The 18,806-nt window shown below is 52.5% G+C and overlaps 7 protein-coding genes across 7 annotated transcripts; 4 read left to right on the top strand and 3 right to left on the bottom strand.

Annotated features, from left to right (window-relative positions):
- Nucleotides 1–602: 602 nt before the first annotated feature.
- CTRU02_211940 (uncharacterized protein) lies at nt 603–2,342 on the top strand (the record flags this gene model as incomplete). The annotated part of the gene is made up of 1 exon (XM_036725592.1): nt 603–2,342. One exon carries the CDS (start codon nt 603–605, stop codon nt 2,340–2,342), a length of 1,740 nt encoding a protein of 579 aa, XP_036582797.1.
- Nucleotides 2,343–4,115: 1,773 nt separating this feature from the next.
- Nucleotides 4,116–5,312, top strand: CTRU02_211939 (endosomal SPRY domain-containing protein; the record flags this gene model as incomplete). The annotated part of the gene is made up of 1 exon (XM_036725591.1): nt 4,116–5,312. The coding sequence occupies one exon, from the start codon at nt 4,116–4,118 to the stop codon at nt 5,310–5,312; it is 1,197 nt and encodes a 398-aa protein (XP_036582796.1).
- Nucleotides 5,313–6,053: 741 nt separating this feature from the next.
- On the top strand, nt 6,054–7,326 carry CTRU02_211938 (methyltransferase family; the record flags this gene model as incomplete). The annotated part of the gene is made up of 2 exons (XM_036725590.1): nt 6,054–6,145; nt 6,198–7,326. The coding sequence occupies 2 exons, from the start codon at nt 6,054–6,056 to the stop codon at nt 7,324–7,326; spliced, it is 1,221 nt and encodes a 406-aa protein (XP_036582795.1).
- A 70-nt stretch (nt 7,327–7,396) lies between these two features.
- CTRU02_211937 (rhamnolipids biosynthesis 3-oxoacyl-[acyl-carrier-protein] reductase) lies at nt 7,397–8,304 on the bottom strand (the record flags this gene model as incomplete). The annotated part of the gene is made up of 2 exons (XM_036725589.1): nt 7,397–8,144; nt 8,198–8,304. 2 exons carry the CDS (start codon nt 8,302–8,304, stop codon nt 7,397–7,399), a joined length of 855 nt encoding a protein of 284 aa, XP_036582794.1.
- A 668-nt stretch (nt 8,305–8,972) lies between these two features.
- CTRU02_211936 (uncharacterized protein) lies at nt 8,973–10,716 on the bottom strand (the record flags this gene model as incomplete). Its single annotated transcript, XM_070205743.1, has 9 exons — nt 8,973–9,297; nt 9,345–9,508; nt 9,554–9,594; nt 9,642–9,758; nt 9,809–9,901; nt 9,949–10,032; nt 10,084–10,281; nt 10,330–10,539; nt 10,590–10,716. The coding sequence occupies 9 exons, from the start codon at nt 10,714–10,716 to the stop codon at nt 8,973–8,975; spliced, it is 1,359 nt and encodes a 452-aa protein (XP_070060556.1).
- Nucleotides 10,717–12,072: 1,356 nt separating this feature from the next.
- Nucleotides 12,073–14,220, top strand: CTRU02_211935 (uncharacterized protein; the record flags this gene model as incomplete). Its single annotated transcript, XM_036725587.1, has 1 exon — nt 12,073–14,220. The coding sequence occupies one exon, from the start codon at nt 12,073–12,075 to the stop codon at nt 14,218–14,220; it is 2,148 nt and encodes a 715-aa protein (XP_036582792.1).
- A 2,388-nt stretch (nt 14,221–16,608) lies between these two features.
- On the bottom strand, nt 16,609–18,294 carry CTRU02_211934 (cytochrome p450; the record flags this gene model as incomplete). The annotated part of the gene is made up of 4 exons (XM_036725586.1): nt 16,609–17,030; nt 17,080–17,691; nt 17,737–18,022; nt 18,070–18,294. 4 exons carry the CDS (start codon nt 18,292–18,294, stop codon nt 16,609–16,611), a joined length of 1,545 nt encoding a protein of 514 aa, XP_036582791.1.
- Nucleotides 18,295–18,806: the final 512 nt, after the last annotated feature.

Here is an 18,806-nt window from a genome sequence, read left to right as displayed (position 1 = left end):
CCCCTGCCATCGAGCCTGACCCCACGATTGGTTGTTTCGTTTTTTCCTGGAAAAAGAGCTGTTTGACTGCGCACACACCTCCCTCCGGGCTCTTCCTCACCCAGCAGCAGCCACAGCAGAGCACAGCACAGCACAGCACAGAGCACACGCGGTGCACGGCAACCAGAATTCATAAGATGTTGGGCCCGTCCAGTCTGTCTCTCTCATGGTTGTTATTACACGTTTTATTAGACCACATCGCCTTCCTCTGACAATCGATAGCGACGCAACACCACCATTCGGCAACATCCACACACCCGAATCATCCCTAGCACCCAATTTCACACCCTATCCTGGTCGATTTTCATACCCACAAATACGGGCCCTCCCTCCATCAGATAGTGGTCGCATCCTCTTCCGTGTCCCCACCGTCCTTCTCGTCCGCTCTTCCTACAAAAAAGTTACCGCTCCCACCGCACCTAGTTCCCACCTGCTACTCACCCACTACAAGACTCGCTACACACTCACGATTGCCCGCCTCCTTTGAGGCTCATTTGCCTCTACGCACCAGTCGCTCGACTACGAGCAAACACAACCCTACGAGCTGCCTGACTTTAACCGCTATGGCAAGCGATAACACCGCCTACGTACAAGACGCCGACGACGATACCGGCTACGCCATCGGAGAGAAAACCTACGCCCGCTCTATTGCTCCCGGCAGCCCAACCAAAGAAAAGGCCAACAGTGGCAAATCTCGTGGAAAAGACACCATGAGGAGATCATCGTCTTCCCCCCAGCATGGTCTGACAGACTCGGACGACACCGTCCACCCTACACCTACAGAGAAAAGGGATCGCGCGAGACGCCTAAAGGAGAGGGAGTTGAGGGAGCGTGAACGCAAAGAAGAGAGCCGCCGCATCAAGGAGGAGCAAAAGGCTGCTGAACGTCGCGAGCGTGAAAAGGCCACCCACAAGAAGTCCGCTGTTCGACCCTCTCCCAAGCATGTCAAGACGGCCCCAATCGTCCACACTCAACACTCGGATGAGTACCGGAGGCCACGTTTTGAAGATGAGGCTTCTCAATACGGCATCCAGCCGGCTCCAGGACCCGGAAACCGCCAGAGGGCCATGCCCAAGCGCCCCAATAGCTATTACGGGCAGGGCTCCCGACCACCCCCTGCCAACGAGAGATGGTACGCCCAGAACACGCCGTTCCCGTTTCCTCCGCCTTCGATGCAGCCATTGCAGCCGATGCAGCCGATGCCTCAGATGCCTCACCAGTCCCCATTCACGCCGGGGACGTCGTACCCTACACCCTCATGGGCTCCGGCTGGCGGCGTACCTCATCCAGTGCAAGCCCCGCCGTCATCAGCAAGCGACTACTTCCCGCCTTCTCATGCCCCTTCAAATGTTCCTCACCACGCTCCTCCGGTCGCTCAGGGACAAGCCCATCTGGCACAACGCTTTCAAAGGCCTTCTTCTGCTATGGGCTACCGCTCCATGTCCTCCGGCTCTTTCGAGCACGACCCTTACGAGAAAGAGAACGTCGTCAGGCGGCGATCAGTAAAGGTACGCGATGTCGAAGCCCGGAAGCTCATGCCGCCTCCGCCTCGGCCAAAGACGAGCCAACCTCCTCGACAGGCTCTTAAGCCACCCCCGGCGCCGCGACAAATCACTTCAACGGGCTACGAGTCTGAAGACCTAGACGGCGACGAATCTCTATATCAGGAAGTTGTGCGATACGAATATGACGACGGTGTCTTGGACCGGCCTCGCTCTCACCGTCGAGGTTCAAGTGCTTACAGCCGCGACGGTTACCGCATTGAGCCTGCATCGAGTAGCGCCCGGCGTCACTCGTACATGGGCGTTTCTGCCGGCAGCTACTCAGAACAAAAGTTTGCCGCCGCCGAGGACGCTGCTCTGGCTTACCAAAATGGCGTCAACGGCGGCCCTACCACGCCACTCACTGCGGCGGCACTTAAAGCGGCCAAGAAGAGCAAGAGCAGTCGTTCCAGTGGTAGCAGCGAGAGCCGCGACGAAAGCGAGTTCCGGCAGAGCGCTACGACGCGGACCACTCGATCATCTGCCATTGACAGCGAAGACGTCACCATCAAGGTTACCGGCAGCGCCGTCCTAAAGATCGGCAACGCCGAGATCCAATGCCAGGATGGTGGTGAAATCAATATTACCCAGGCCGGCCGTCTTGGGGGTAGCGACAAGGCGAGCACCATCTACTCAGATGATCGCCAAAGCCGGAGGGAGAGACTGCCCATCCGTGCCCGAGCTTCGAGCCAAGCCGACTCGTGGGCCCAAAGCCAGGTTAGCGATTACTATCCTTCGCAGGGAAGACCGCCATTCTTTTGAATGACTACGACGATGACGAAGTTGACGAAGTGATGGAGTTTCCTTACACGATTTCATTGAAGCGAGCGTTTTTGCATGGCTGTACCGATACGATTGCTTCTCTTCTTCCCACACTGAGGTCGACAGCAGTCTATACCCCATTATTATCGTCCTCTGCATTTTTTCTCCATTTTTATTTTCTTTTTTCCTTCCTTCCTCATCTTGACTATCTGGACGATTTATGTATATCCGGGTTCAGGTCGGTGGTATGACCTAAGGACGGTTGAAATTGTATGGTCAGGACATGGTAATGGGTTTTGTTTTCCCTGAGCCACATGCGGAGGAAAAGCTTTTTTTTTTTTCTTTGGTTTTTTGGTTCTAACCCCGAGGTCATGGCTGTGGTGCTTCTGCGCCATTGCTTTGCCTAACTGCGGCGAAGCGTCTGTCATATTTCCAGCACGACGCATGAGTTGGGACGTTTTGATAGACAAACAACCTGTATGGGCAATCCAAGAAGTTCACATTTCTTGGGCATTTTAGGGAGGTTGGCATGTGAAAATTTTGTCATGGCCGTTACGGGTTTAAATTCTAGATCACATGAAGGATACCACTTTGTCGGTGACCTCGAGCAACAGCCGGTGGTTGTCAGGTCGGGTTAGAAAAGGATATGGTCCGGTGTGCGGATGACTTGCCTTTTTTCTTTTTCTTTTTCTCTTTTTTGTGGCAAGACAGATACCCCTAGCATGGCTGTGCCATAATAGGCCGCAATGGAAAATTGTTGGAACAGCAACCGCTAATTCTTAATCTGTGTCGTTATTGTGTGCACTTGTACATTTGGTTTGATCTGATCATACGCTCACGCCCTCCATCCCATAAATGGCGATCAGTTGCCGTTCTAGGACGTCCGGCCAGTGAGCACCTCCCTGGGATGCTTCAGAGTTCGCATGTCCTGTCCATTGACTTTCTTAGATACAACGAGAACAAGTGATCAATACGCTGGCAAGCTCCCCCCACAGGGATGCCAATCTAGCCTGTCGGGGTCCAGCAGTTGGCGCCGCTCGACGTGATACAAACTTGAAACGACTTCGTAAAAGGGACTTTGCTCTAACGCGTAGAAGATTGCATGGACACAATTGAGATGATGCAACATTCGATTTCCGGACACGGCGCTCGAACCGTTGGCCCTGTGCTTAAGCGGGACCCGCCGTCCGTCGTTCCGTGTGCTGGGATGGTACAAAGTACAGTAAATGACGGGATGATGGAAAAAGAAGGTACGGTTCGCGGACCGTGGTGGTAGTGATGTGTGGTTGCTGGGTAACGGATGGGTCTGTTTACTGCGACGTCATGAGGGGTACACCTTCATGCACTGCGCGAGGGGTGCAACAAACAGAATTGGCAGCAAGCAAAGGCCTCAAGTAAAGAAAGGAGAAGGGGGAAAAAATAATTCGAAGCAAAGTCAGCCAGTAGCAGCCTGATTAGCTGATTGGGCTCGTAGAAGGAAATCAGGAAACCCGTTTTGACCCCTGCTTGCGGTTTTCTCCCACCAACCACCTCAGTTTGTCTGCGTCCCCAGCCACGGCAATTTTGGTTTCTATAGGAACAACCCATCCACCACGGCAGCTGTCTAGGCAACTTCTTTCTTGAACTCTTCCACATTCATCCGCATTTCGACATTCTGCCCATCGTCACCTGTCATTTTGAGTGGGTGCAGCATTTCATCAAAACCTCGAGGCTCTCTCATTGATTAATCGACTCCCACCGCTGCACCATCCATAGTCACCGCATCTCGACAGCATGGCTCCGGCCATCGTCACCAGTCTGCGGCACCAGGCGCGCTCTTACATTTCTGGCAGACTTTCAAGTCTCCCGGACACGGCTGACATCACGGCGCGAACGTTCGACGCATCTATCGGCCCCCTCGCTGCTCGATCTGTTCTCGTGGGCCGCGACAGCACTCCGCCTAAAGAAGACCCAAGTGTCGGCGTCACCAATCCCCACGACATCAACAACACGGCGATATTTGCGGTGTTTGGCCTTATCGGCGCGGCCTTCGTCATCACTGGTATTTGGTTCTTCTTTTGGGCCAAAAATGGCGGCTTCTACTTCAAGGAGAACGACTGGGATGACTACAAATCGACTGTCCTGCGTCGTAAGGGTCCGAACGGCACAATTCTATCAAATGCCACGCCCTCAACGAACCTGGGCGGTGGCAGCGTGTACAAGGACTATGACGACAACACAACCAGTATTTCCGGAACCACGTTGTCGGGTATCACTGCTGGAGCAAGTGATATTGCAGCACGTGAGAAGCGTGAGCGCAAGCGGGAGAAGCGCCGCCGTGATAAAGAGGCCCGTCACAACGAGAAGCGATCATCGCGCAGGCATCATCATCAAGAGGAGACTGGTGTCTTGATCGACGAAGAAGCGGAGCGAGAGGCCAAGCAGCATTTGCGGTCATACAGACACGAGAAGCCGGCCCGTGTCGGTGGCATGAACAAAGAGTCTGAAGCGTCCGAATGGGACGGGTCCACAAACCCGACTGAATCATCCGTCTCATCCAACCTGCTTTCCAACCGCGAGACCACCCCTACATCAACGCCCGCCAAAGGAGGCATCCGCAAGGTATACAGCACGGCTGACCGCAACGAGGAGCGTGAACGCCAGCGAATCCGCGCCGAGGCTAAGAAGCTTCAGGAGAAGGGTCGTTCTGCCGGCAGCTCGAGGCGCGATTTCAGCTTCCAGCGCGGCAGTACCATCGCAGAGGACCAGGTCACTCGTGGTTATGCTCTACCCCCACCTCAAGAGGAACCGGAGCACAGTATCCCCGGTAGCTGGGCTGAGAGCGATATTACCAGCGCCGTCAGCAGCGACTATGGCAACAAATCATACCACCACGTCATCCCAGGGCTGAGCAGCCAGAGTGCCGTCAGCAGCGAATACGCGGACGAGAGACGGAAGAGAAGACAGGCCCGGCGCAACCGCGACCACTGAATGCAGCAGAAGCATAACAAATTGATTTGGATGGAGGAAGGTTATTGAGGCACAACTCACTGGCGAGCATTTGCAAAGTTTTTGGCGTTAGGATTCTGCGAATAATGAGAACAGGGATATGTAGATTAGGAACGCGATCATGTAGATTGACGGATGAATGAGACAGACTGAACTGTCTGGAATATATGTTAGCTATTGAATTTCCTGGGCGTATATTGTTATGCTAGATATTTCCTAGACGGTGAGTTGTTGCTAGTCTCATGTGAAGATGTTGTTGTAGTGGTTGTCTGAATGCTGGTATTGGCGTCGACGCCACGGCAATGTGTGTGCGGAAACATGTACCACCTCCCCTCCTCATAAACGGTGGTGGGCTCGCATCCGATTGGTAAGCTGCAGCCAGTGGTCTAGCCCCCATGTTATTAGGGGCTCGCGCCCAAAATGGGGCAGCCATGCAAGCAAGTGTGATCGCAAGCGCCGCTGTCGGGGGTATCCGGTGCTATGGAAAAAAGACCCTTTTTTTCGGGAGGAGTAATGATGTCGCGACAGGTCGCATATTCTCTCCATTTACTCCAGGAAGGAAGGACCAGTCCGGACTTACCTTGCTTCGTCTCCAGACTGTAAGCGGAGCACTTCTGTGGTTACGAACGCTGGTGCCCCTCATTGCATCCCATCCCACCAAAAACTCAGAACTGCCAGGGCGGGCTTTGAAAAGATTGTGTCACGCACCGCCAACGTCCCAAGATGGCAAACGATGAGCAATGGAGCGGCATGGAGAACACAACCGAGGACCCGGAGGAGACCAAGGTCATATTCTGCGCACTAGACTCGTTCCTGTGAGCTCCTCCATGTGCGCCCTGAAGAGTGAAGACTGACTCATTTACCCAGCCAATATGCCAAGGTAGCTCACTTCAACGTTACTCACCTAAGAAGGCAGTCCTTCTACGCACTGCCCCAAGCCCATTGGCAGATGCTAGCAGCGGCACCTTTTAACTTCCTCGACACGTTGGAGCGCACCGATGAAGCAATAGACGCCAACGCACAGCTTGCCAGAGCAATTGCCCACAATGGCTTGCGGTCGTTCCACATCGTCGAGGCTGACGAGGCGGAACCGAAGATGCCCCATGAGTGGGTGGGTGTGGCCAAGCACAGTGACACCGACAAAGCCCGGAGCACCCTCCGTCAGTTCTTCCGTGACTGGTCTGCAGAGGGAGCAGAGGAGCGCCGCGTATGCTATGGCCCTGTGCTGGATGCTGTCAACCGTGAGCGCGAGGGTCGTTCGGATTCCAGCCCCTTGAAGGTGCTTGTGCCTGGGGCAGGTCTAGGTCGCCTTGTTTTTGATCTTTGTCGGTCCGGCCACGATGCTGAGGGCAACGAGATCTCATACCACCAGCTCCTCGCCTCTTCGTACATTCTCAACTGCACGGCAAGAGCTGGCCAGCACACAATCTACCCTTGGGTGCACACCTTCTCCAACCACCGCACACGAACTAATCACCTGAGGAGCTATGCGGTCCCTGACATACATCCCGCCACGGAACTTGCTGTTGCAGGCCCATCGGTGGGATCCATGGCCATGTGTGCTGCGGACTTTTTGTGCCTGTACGCTGACGCCGACCACGCCGACACCTACGACGCCGTAGCTACTGTCTTCTTCCTCGACACCGCGCCAAATCTAGTGCGGTACCTTGAGGCTATATATCACTGTCTGCGTCCTGGGGGCGTGCTCATCAACTTTGGTCCGCTGCTGTGGCATTTCGAGAACAATGCCCCTGGTAACCACGGTCGTGATACAGACGGTGACGGGGAGCACGACTACACCAACTCATCAGGCATTGCCGACCCCGGAAGCTTTGAACTGAGTGATGATGAGGTCATGGCATTGGTAGAAAAGATCGGATTCGTAGTTGAAAAGCGTGAAACAGGCATCGAGGCACCTTACATCCACGACCGCGAGAGCATGCTGTCAACAACATACAGGGCAAGTTTCTGGGTAGCACGAAAGCCAAGGCAATAAGGTCTCTTGTTTTACGGCCATGTGGTGTGGTATGATGGAAAGACAAAATTATACACATTTGTTCCATGTTCTACAGCTTAGACAAATTCAGCTCCCCGCGCTTCCACAGTGATCCTCCATCAATTGCAATCACCTCGCCATTGACATAAGACCCAGCACGGCTGGCGAGGTAGACCACGGCGCCCGCAATATCCTCCGGCTTTCCAAGACGGCCCATGGGGTTGCCCTTGCCGATCTGGTCAGCTCCCCCGGACATTTCCAAGAGACCATTTGACATCTTGCTGGGGAAGAAGCCCGGAGCGATCGAGTTGACAGTGATATGTCTCGGGGCCAGCTCCAGAGCCAGATTTCTGCCGAGGTGAATGACAGCCGCCTTGCTCGCGCTGTAGCCGTACGTGCCTTGCTTTCCGAGAGTGCCGATACCGAGACCCGCCACTGAAGCCGTAATGATGACGCGAGCCGGGTCGTTGGTGTTGCCGGCCTTTTCCAGGAGCGGAGTAAACAGGCGGATCGTGTTGAAGACGCCCTTGACATTCAGGTCCATGACCTTGGCAAACGCGCTGTCGGGATGCGTGTCGAAAGCCTCTCCCCATGTAGCGCCCGCATTGGCAAACAGGATGTCAACCTTATCCGTATGCTTCTTGACCTCGGCAAGGAGGTGCTCGACGCCCTTGATTGATGCCGCGTCGGCGGCAATGGGAATCGCGACGGCGCCGGGGCTGCGGTTCGGAATGGCGTTGAGCGCATTGCAGGCTTCTTCGCAGGCCTTCGCCTTGCGGGATGAGATGAAGACCTTGGAAGCCCCTGCTTGGAGGAAACTGCAGTCGTCAGCGGAGTATACTTTGACCATGAAAGGGAAAAGTTAACGTACGCAGAGGCGGCGTGGAGACCCAGACCGCGGGAGCCGCCGGTCACGACGGCGACCTTTCCCTTGAGGGAGAAGAGCGACGGGAAATCTTCCAGCTGTGCTTCGGCCATTTTGTTCTTCTCTTACTTCTCCTCTGCGGTTAATGGGCAATTGTTGAAGTAGGGTTGTGGTGGACGGGTGTCCAATATTATAGCCCAGAAAGGAGACACACACAAACCCTGGTTAATGACGTTTGCGGGGGAGAAGATACCGAGCCTCGGCTGTCAGTTAGCTCCCCCAGATTCACCGGCCCACCATCCCCTGAACGTGGGGTCTAAAAGTTTCACAGCATTTTGGACTCTTCAAGATGTGCAATACTTCAGTGTAATTAATGCAAGGAACGCTTGCACAATTGAGGCGCAGCAATGTTGTAGTTAGTGAGAACCGATTGGTCGTTTTTATACTGATAACAATGGTCTTTGATATGATAATACCTAATAGATAGTAACTAATGATAAAAGGAGATCCAGAGATTCATTCTCCCATGGCCTGGTTCCGTGTTGCTGTTGCTGCGGCTTGTTGCAGCCACTGTCACTACTTTGCCCCCCAAAAATAATAAAACACAATCGTTAATCGTCGTGAGGATTGAAACGTGAAACTTTGCTGGCTTCCAGCAAGATTCGTTATCCATCGTGCCTGGGAGGACAGCTTGCCTGCCCTACAACGTATAATTAATTGTAAAGTAAGTCGTCGCCACGATGTTACGATGGCGTAAAACGTTTTCAGGCAGATTGCCTGCTTACTCATTCCAGTATGCCTGGCCATGCTTCTTCTGCCCCCAGCAGGTATCCACTGCTTTCTTAAAGGTACGCATGTTCTCTTTGACAATGCGGCCGATAAAGAGGACTTTGACGTTGTGCTCCACGGTGACGAGCTTCGCGTAGTTGACGCGAGACTCTTTCTGAAGCTTCTCTCCGTCATATAGTTTGGCTTTCACTTCCTTGAATCCAAGTTTTGGCTCATTCGCCGCAAAGTGAGCCTTGTGACCTCCGTAAATGATGCCATGCTTGAGAGGTTTGACGCCCCATTTGTTGCATCCCTTGCCACCATACGTGAAAATTGGCCTGGATTAGTCAGTTAAGATCAAATTTTCGTGTTTGATATAACTTACACGCATGTGCAGTGCCCATCATCGTTGGCAACAACAACAAATCGTCGGATTCCAACATAAAATGGTTCGCCGTATAGACCCGCGAATGACTTTGTCTCGGTTGGTACTGCGCCTTGGTAATTGGGGTTGCCACCAAAAGGCTCCGGCCAGAGAATTTTGAAAATCTGGCGAGGTTAGCGAAAGAAAAGATATCTCATCTTCGAGCTCACCATTCCGGGCTCGAATCTGGTCGACCGCTCGATCTTATACCCTGCTATTGGTTAGCTAATGTTTAACACGGGGAGAGGGAAGCCTCACTCGGGTCTAGTTGTTCGTGATCTCCATCGGTCCCACTGATGTGGAGAGGTTGTTCATCGTCGGTGACAGTTGGCGTCAGTGAGCCCGCGTCTCCGTCGGAGTGGGAAGGATAAGGCGCTGTTACATTTAGCGTGGACCAATACCGGTAGAATTATCACGACTCCTACCGTATGCACTGTCGTTGGACGACTCCGCATAATCCTGGGCCGGTGTTTCCTCAGCCGTATAGTTTGGTGCCGCATTAGTTGCGTCGTTTAAGTCTTCTGTCATCGTCAGTACAATCCATGTCATATATTGGGCAGCTTACCATTACCATATCCGTTCGGCTGGTTCGATCCATAACGACTGGAGCCATGATAGTCACCGCTTTGGCTTGTGCCCGAGGGGAAAACTGTCTGAGATCAATCTTTGGCTCTTGGCTGTTGGCAGTCTTCATACATACGCTCTGGGTTCTGCGTTGGTATTTCTACTTCGTAACCATTCGGTTCTTCTGTTTCCGTCTTTGCCCCATAAAAGGGGTCTAAGGGCGGTGCTTCTTCGGGTTCGGGCTCAGGTCCGCCGCTATCCTGTAGGCTGTCATAGTCGACGGCTTTGCCTTTGGAGCGGCTAGGCATGCTCTTTGAATTTTTGTGCGTAGCTTCTGCGGTATATGTCAGCAACGGAACTACAGCTTGCCGAAGCAGCTTACCACCACTATTCCCGGCTGGCGACCCGTAGGCGTAATCGTAACCACCGTCGCCATAATTACCCTCGGTATAATCACTGTCGGCACGCCCTAATATCTCGAGGTTCTCCATTCCTTGCGTGATATCGTCTACAGGTATGTCCGCTTGTTGGCGTGGAGTCGCCGCATCGTGCGATTCCGTCTCTGCGTTGCCCCATTGGTATTCGTGCTCACCTATGGCTATCAGCTGCCGCCTGGACCACACATTTTATCTGTCACCTTACCACTTCGCGTTATGCGATAGCAGTAGTATCTGCCATGCTCTGGAGACCAGACCCATTCACTCCACGTGCTTTCGCCGCCTTCATCATGTCTTGATTGTTGCTTCCTGGACGAGCTATGTTTAGGCATGGTGGCATTGCGGGTCTACACTTCGAAGGCCCCTGGGTTAGATGTCGATCCTATGGAGGAGCTCACCGCAGTAGGCTACGTTTGGGGGGAGGTGAACAAGCTTAGAAAGAATTACTACTTGAGCCTCATTCGGAGACAAGAGACAATCAGACGTCGAAAGGTAAATCAGCCCTCGAAACGTCGGGGTCGTGCAGAGGATAAATGCGCCAGAGGCCCGCCTAATTGGTGGTAGCACTCCGCAGTTACGCGTGACGTCCGTTGACAGATCTTACTGGCGAGGACTCGCAGTGGGATGTGGTGGCATGAGGTTCAGCAGAGGGTCTGCATCCTCTTGCATAGCAAAAGTTGAATTCCAAGTGGGAGGGGGAACGGAAGGCTGGAAGAGAGGGTGGGAGAGGAAGAGAGACGGAAGCTAACGAGCGAGACGGAAGACGTGGAGGGTGTGGAACGGCACATTTGGTATTTCTTCCCGAGTCCCATCCTTGATAAGATATCTCATTCTCCATCGGTGCGAGTATCTCACTCCACGTGGAGAAGGTGACAAAAGAAATGGGCAGCTTCCCGTGCCGTGTGGGGAGGCCTTTCCAAGTGACCCCGGAGCTCTCGTTCTACACTAGGTGTGTGCAACCCAGACGACAACACCCCTGCTGTATGAAGGCCCGACCCCTGGGGGGCCACTGGCGCAGCCTGATTGAATTGGCGGTATTGGTACAAGTCGAGGGTTGGAGGAATAGCAACGAGGGAAATCAGGCTGTGGCATCTGTTCCGGTTGTGGTGTTTTGGTGTGGGTGGTTCCACCAGTGACAGAGGGAGCTCCAAGATGACCCCGCGCTAAGAGGTGCGGGACGTATACTTGTGTAGTTGCAAGTGACTCTTTACCATTTGGCATCCGTAGTGGAGTTCAGTGTGTCCCTCTGTCAGTGGATACAGATGGCCCCATAAGAGCTTTGAACAGAGAACAACAGCGAAACCTCTGGGCTGGCTCCACCTCGAGTGGTGAGCAAGGGGGGAGGGCGTTACTAGTGCGCGGGAGGAAGGTGGACCCATTTACCGAACATTGCTCAGGTGGCACCCAGCATGTCAACGGCCTTTGGTCAGCGTCGGTTGTGTGTCGCACATAAGGATCACCCAAGCATGGATCTCATTAGCCAGTTTGCATGGCAGGGCGGCAGACCGGAAATCATGTTGGAGTCGTTTGCTTCACTTTTCAAGTCCAGAGCAAGGAGTCGGTCTGCCCATATCCATCGTTGCAAGTTCTTGACTTCTTCGTAACTTTGACTACCATTGTTGTCCAAATACCAGCCGCCTCGGAGAATGGAACAGTATCACGACCAGTACGCACCATAGCCTTTCACTATGGCTACCACAGCGTTGCCTCGTAGCAATCTGTCATTACCGCCAAGTCCGTCAGGACATGGCTCTCCCGACAACTATGACATGTCATCCGACGCAACGCCTACGAAGAATCGCATCGAGTTCAACCCGGACCTGCATCCGCTGCTGCTGCCACCGCCCATTTCAACGCTTTCGATGTGGACAGACAGAGCCTCCGTCGGCTCGTCGAACGCCCCTCAATCACCGAAGATGAATTCCGATGCAGATACACTCTATCGACCTCATAAAGGTTCACCAACACAGGGAGCGTCCGCACCACGTTCTCCGCCCCGCTATGGCCGTTCAGGTTGGAATATGCCTTCCAGGTCGCCTTCTCCTCCTCCTCCTCCTCCTCCGCCGCCGCCTCCGCCGCCGCCTCCGGGCAGTCGGCCGACAAGACCACCGTTCCCTCATCCACCGCCCCCGCCGCCACCACCATATCCACCCCGGACAGGCTTCGGGGCGAAAGGGGTTCTGAACGCTCATGTTCATGATTTTACACCCCCCGTTTCCCTTCCATTGGCATCATGGCAAGATACCAACGGCTCCGTCATAGGTGCCAATTTAGATGAAGAAAACGACTACTTTGAGCAGCAAAACAGCATGTCGTTTCCACCGCTAATGCCAACTGTCCGACTGCGTCAATCAACAGACCAGAAGAGGAAAAGGGTGACAGGCCAGATTGCACAAAAAGTGTCGCGTCTAGAGCGCTCTCAAAGCCCCGTCCCCAGTCTGGAGTCCGACGCGTCATCCTTAGCGTCCACAGGCTCATCGACAGACAGCACCATTCAGAAGCTATGGGTACAGTTGAAAGAGCGCCGGCAGAATCTCTACAATATAAAGCAGGAAATGGCTGGAATGCGCAGAGCTCTTCGCAAATTACGTGAAGAAAAGGACGATGCTGACAATGTCTTCATGAACTTGATCCGCCCAGTGCTTGTGAAGGGTCGACAAGGAGTGCTGGGAACGACCCAGGAGGCTTTAGACATTAACTTTGTCAAAATGCAATCTCTCCGCACTGAGTATCACTGTTTGGAGTCAGCATATGAAACACGTGAGATCACTCTTGACGAACAAGAGGAAGAGCTCAATAATATTGAGACACGGTTTTTCAGCCTCTTGGTAGCAGGGAGCATGAGAGATGAATCTGAAACCGATACGGACGATTCGGAAGCAGAGGAGCAAGAAGACAGCCGGAACATGCCATACGAGCTAAAGGGAATTTCTCGTCACAGAGCCGACGATGCTCATCCGCTATGGCAAGATCTCGTATCTGCCATCGGAGACTTGGACAATGCCAAGGAAGAGCACGAGGACCTCCTACGTACCTTTGAGCAATATTCGTACGAAGCTAAAGTCAGAAAGTCTGTTGGGAGGCAGCCGAGTAATGAAGAAATGGAATTCCTGGCTAGCTTCCAGGAAGAGGAAGGCATAAAGCGGAATGATGTCGATCGCCTCGCCGACGAAGTTGCGCGGCTCCGACAGATGTGCGAAGAAAGGGGGGTGATGAAGAAGCATCCTCCTTTTAGGATAGCTTACGCTCTTGATCCCGATATTGGGGAAGATCTTGAACTGGACGATATCTGGCCTCAATCGGAAAGCCTCGCACACGACAAATTTCCAGACATCTTGTCCTGCCCAGACCACGTGCTTCGAGCGAAACCCTTGACGGTTCACAGTGAGCTAGCAGCCGCTATGGAACTTCCGTTGGACGACCCCATAAGGGAAGCGCGTTTGTCTACGGCAAAAAAAGAATATCAAATTTCCAAGCTGTTGATTGAATCCAAAGAAAACAACAAGCCCGATTTCGTCACTCGGTGGCTTTTACACCATTTGAGAACGTCTCCTCTAGCGGTTGAAGTTTTGTATGCAACGTTTGTTCATACAACGAGGTTAAGAATTGGAAACAGGCGCAGGTGGCAGCAAGATGTTCTATTCTACTGGTGGAAGGATGGTGCTGTCAAATCTCCAGATGACTTCTTCGGGCCTGTCACAATAGAGGGCGTTCCGTCACAGGAAAATGGAAGCCCCTTGGTGCAGACTTCCATCTCACTCAAAACTGACTATCATCCCCCGGGTTCCTTAAAGGCAGCTCCGGAGGATGCCAGTACAATGACGGCGGTTTTCTAAATTTTCTTTGTCGAGAGTGCAGTCTACTTTAGGGAGTTGGCAAGCACGGTATGGGTTGAATGATTGGGTCATGTCTGGCTGGGCGTTGGGGTCGACACGGATATTACGATACCTAAACACAGACCGGGACAGATAGATAGCTTTTTGGGTCGTATTAGACGTCGTATTGTGTCTTCTCTTTTGGTTGGTTTCGTTTGTCTTCTGGGTGGCACTATGATACCCTTTTTAGGCCCTGTCTCATTGTTGATGGACAGGCGCCTTGAGACTACAGCAACGGATTGACCCATGTATTTATTTATTGTAGAGGAAACATGAGGATTACTATTTTAGTTGGTGTCACCATACCTTCGACGAAGCGAGAGTCATGAGAGCATCTCGTTGAGGCAGTCACACAGCTTTCTGGCTTTGCTGGGAAGAGCTGTTAGATCGAACCTCAGCTCACCGTCTCTTTTGGCCTAGCGCGCGGGATGCCAAAATCCCCACGCACACGCTCGGGACGAGCCACGGCGAGGACGGCCGACGGAGGTATCGGGTACATGAGTGCTATCTGACAGGGCTAATGCAGGCTGTTCTGCAAAGAGTCATAGATGCGGGAGCAGAGAAAGAAGACAACATGTGATTTTTCCAAACGCGCAAGAGATTTCCTCTCGGCTGCATAGCATGTCCCTCATGGGACTCAGGCATTCGACGCGGGGTTGGTCGCTTCAGTCCTGAGTGAGTTTGTGTGTGTGTTGACTCTTTTCTTCCGGGCAAGTCGGCTGGGCAAATTAGATGAGCTGCCTCCTCACATGCCAGGCTGCCAAGCAGGGAAAGAGAGGGGGAGAGGGGGTTTTGCAACCACTGCGAGTGTTGTCGATAGAACAAGGCTAACCAGGATTCTACAAACAAAACACCCAATCAACTAGCATTTTGGCATTAAAAAAGCGGTCAGTTTGGATTTCTACTGTTGGAATTTACGTTGCGGCTGACGGAGGCGTCAAAAGATTACGGTTGCCTTGCAGAGGACGAATTCCATGGGACACAGGGCTGAGAAACATTGTAATTCCAAAAGGGGATATTGTTTCTTTGAAACGTTGAAATTCCATTATGATTAGATGGGGTCACAGGTCTGGTGATGGATGCCACGTTCAGCCGTCACTGCCGACGGCAGGCCCCGGCGGATGGATAGGATCGAGCCGTGGGTTTTGCTGCTTCGAGAACGTGATGGTGGTGTGCGTCGTCATGGTGTGTTATGAGGCGTTGATGCGCAGCCTGATTTAAGCAGGCAAGGGATTTGGCGATTGCGCCTGTCGCTCTTTAGTGCAGAATGGAGGAGGATCCTTGGAGTTTTGCCCGAGTTGGCTGAGCAAAATCTGGCCTTGTCATTATTATCTGTCGCCATTGCGGTGGTCAACTCTGAACCTGGGCAACACAGTTGCAAAACCCGCACAGGGTTGAATGGCAGTTGTGATGCATTCATTCTGGCCACCTACGAAGGAAGTTACCCTGATTAGCCCAACCCATTTACTCTCCAGCCCTACGAACCCGAGCAGATGGATCAGCTAGTTGTCGCTGCTGCTGCTGCAAGAGACGCACTTCAATTCTAGACCCATTTTTGTACCTTCTTTCGGCGTGTCCCTGGCTGCAGGTAACCAACCGAAAGTGGCTTGGCTATGAGGCAGTGAAGCTGCTAGGTGTTTACAAGAAAGAGCAAGTGCTTATGAGCAAGCGGCTATGGTTGCTGTGAAGAAGTAGAATAAGTGGAGAGAGAGCGTCAGTTGACGTTGAATGGTTGAAAGGTAATATCGATCAAAAATAACCTTTGTTATTGGGTTGTAACTTATAACCAGAAAAGCACGGACAAAAATGAAAGTCGACGAGAAAGCAAAATAACATCACAACTACGAATGAGCCTATCTGATCACTCACTCGCAGTCGCGAGCCGTCAATCATCATGCCTCGTGGGTGAATCGAACACCCGATCTCCTCATTACTAGTGAGGCGCTTTACCACTGAGCCAACAAGGCGGTTGATGCCCATTCTGTTCGATTTGCCGATTATGGTCCACACGCGGCACTACGGCAATGTCAACACCCTGACTGACTATGCGGACATCTCATATATTGACCCTTGAGTCTAAGTGATTGCATACATACTAAATGATTTCTTGCGCCTCTAAATGTCGCTTACTCGATACAAGCAGGTAAATATGTGGTTTTCTAATGTACAGTGGTATCTCCTCCGTGGGTAGTGGCCTCCAATTGGCCTATCCAATACCCAAGAGCTCCAGGCCCCGACACTGGAAATATGTGCTAGTGTGCACAAAATACTGTTCATGATATATTTTGAATTATTGCTTATTTTCCCTCTTGAGAATGATGCTGTGCGGTATTTTTGATCCACAATTGCTTACGCTGCTGTTCGCCGCCGGAAGAGTACTTCCGCATTAGGATCTGGTGACTTGCTCATAACCATAACCGTGGGCTTTGGGCGCGTTTCTCCTTCCTTGAGCTTTATGTCATAGTTGAGCAGAAAGTACGCCAAGATCATCTTGATTTCGTTTCCTGCAAAGAACCTGCCCGGGCACGCATGCTTGCCGGCGCCGAAGTTCATGTTGGTGTCGCTGATGCTGGTGAACTGCCACCTGTTTGCGTCCTCGTCGGACTTCTGTCGTAGCTTATAGAATCTCAATGCGTCAAATTGATCCGGGTTCTCGAAATAACGCTCGTCGTGCGAGATGCCGGCCTGTGGTGCCAGCAGCTTGGTGCCGGGGGGCAGGTGGGTGCCGTCGGATAAATCGATGGGCTTGATGACTTTACGGATGAAGGAGGCTACGACTGTCAGCAAGGAAACCTCCGCATAGCATGGGAAGAAACTCACTGATATTGCCGGCAAGGCGTTGGGTCTCCTTCATGAAGCTGTCCAGCTTCTTTAGCTTGGCCATACTTTCTTTCTTGGCCCACCCATGTTCAACCTCCAGTACTTGGCGTGCCTCCTCACGCAACATCTCTTGGGCGTCGGGGTTGGCTGCAAGGTCATAAATGCAGTCAGTGACGAGATTGTTAGTCGTGTGGATCGATGCAGCCGCCAGGATGAGCTGCAAATGTGCTTGGGCTCTGATGTCTGTCTTCTCCTCCACCGGTAGTGCCTCCACTAGCCATTGGATAAGGTCGTCAGGTGCTTGTTCATAGTCGGGCATCTCCAAGTCGCGGAGACGCTCCTCGATGACTGGTTTCAACATGTCGCTGGCGAGGTCAATATCCTTCCGAATCTGCCCCAACTCCGAGACCATGTATTGGGCAACCGGCCGCGCCCATTCGGGGAACAGCTGCATCTTGACAACGGCGACGAAGACATGAATTGCAAAGTTGACACTGATATCCATCCACTTTTCCTGGCGGTTGATGTCGGCTCCGACAAAAGCCCGGCCACTGATTCGTGCGATGGCTCGTAACGCAAACGGCTGGAACTTTACCGGTGTCCAGTCTAAACTTGTCAGCGGGCGTGGCAGAAGATTCGATTCGGATCAAGACATACCCTTGCAGTCAGGAAACTCAGTAGCTACGACGTATTCAAGTTCGCCTTTGAGTTGAGGCACGAGCCTGGCCAGATTCTGCGATAGCTTACAACGGACAAGCGTAGAGAGCAAGTCGGCATGATGGCCTAGCGTAAAGTTGGTATATCGACTTAACATGGCTTCATCTACGGCTTCGGTTGCGCTCAGAACCTCTTCGGGCAGACTCCTCAGTTCGCCAATGAGCTTTGCAGGAATCAGCACCTGTAGGCCCTCCGTCGCCTTGATCTGATAAACGGTGTCGCGGAACTTTGTAAGGTTAGCAGCGCTCACAAAAACAGACTTGAAGACACTACCTTGCTATAACTGTCGCGAATCAAGGTCTCGGCATCGAACATCCATTTCGTCTTGGCGGCCTTGTAGAATGGTATTGACAGCTTCTGTTTTCGTGTTTGAAAAACCCAAGCCACTACTAGTATCGCGCTGACAGCGACATAATAGCTGATGTGTTTGCCCCCGGGTACCACCTGGGGCAAATTGAGCTCCATTGGCATGGACGACATCGTAGTCGATCGATTCATTGGGATGAATCTCTGGGGTCTGGTAGAGAAAGAACGAGGATCGATCCTCAAAACAAGTCTAACCGGGTATCAAATCGGAAGTGCCAACGAAATAGTGCAACGCCGACGTCGCAACCGAGATCAACGCAAGAAAGAAGTAAGTCGTCTAGTGATGAGACCTCCGGAAGGCGTGAAAGAAAGTAGAGTTTCTCAAATATGTGCCCAGAACATTGGCCATTAGAATCAAAGATTACCAGCCAGGCCCTGTGGGAGGTTGAAAATGCGACAATGATATAAAAAAAGCAGTCCTCCAGTCCAGGAACGGGAATGATTTCGGGTAACGGATGTTGATTGTCGAGATTCCAAATTGCTTTGGGCGCGTCCCCGTCCGTTTCCCGTCGCTATCTTTTCTTTTCCCCCTTTCTCTTTACTTCAAGCGCCGTCCAGTGCCGTTATCGTCGAGCCGTGTCTATAGTGTTTCTCTGGTTGAATGCGATATGATTTTTAATCAAAAAGGCTTCGAGTTCGAGAAG

This window comes from Colletotrichum truncatum, assembly GCF_014235925.2.
Source record: "Colletotrichum truncatum strain CMES1059 chromosome Unknown Contig_0008, whole genome shotgun sequence".
NCBI classification, from domain to species: Eukaryota; Fungi; Ascomycota; class Sordariomycetes; order Glomerellales; family Glomerellaceae; genus Colletotrichum; species Colletotrichum truncatum.
This window is presented reverse-complemented; position numbering and strand designations above follow the sequence as displayed.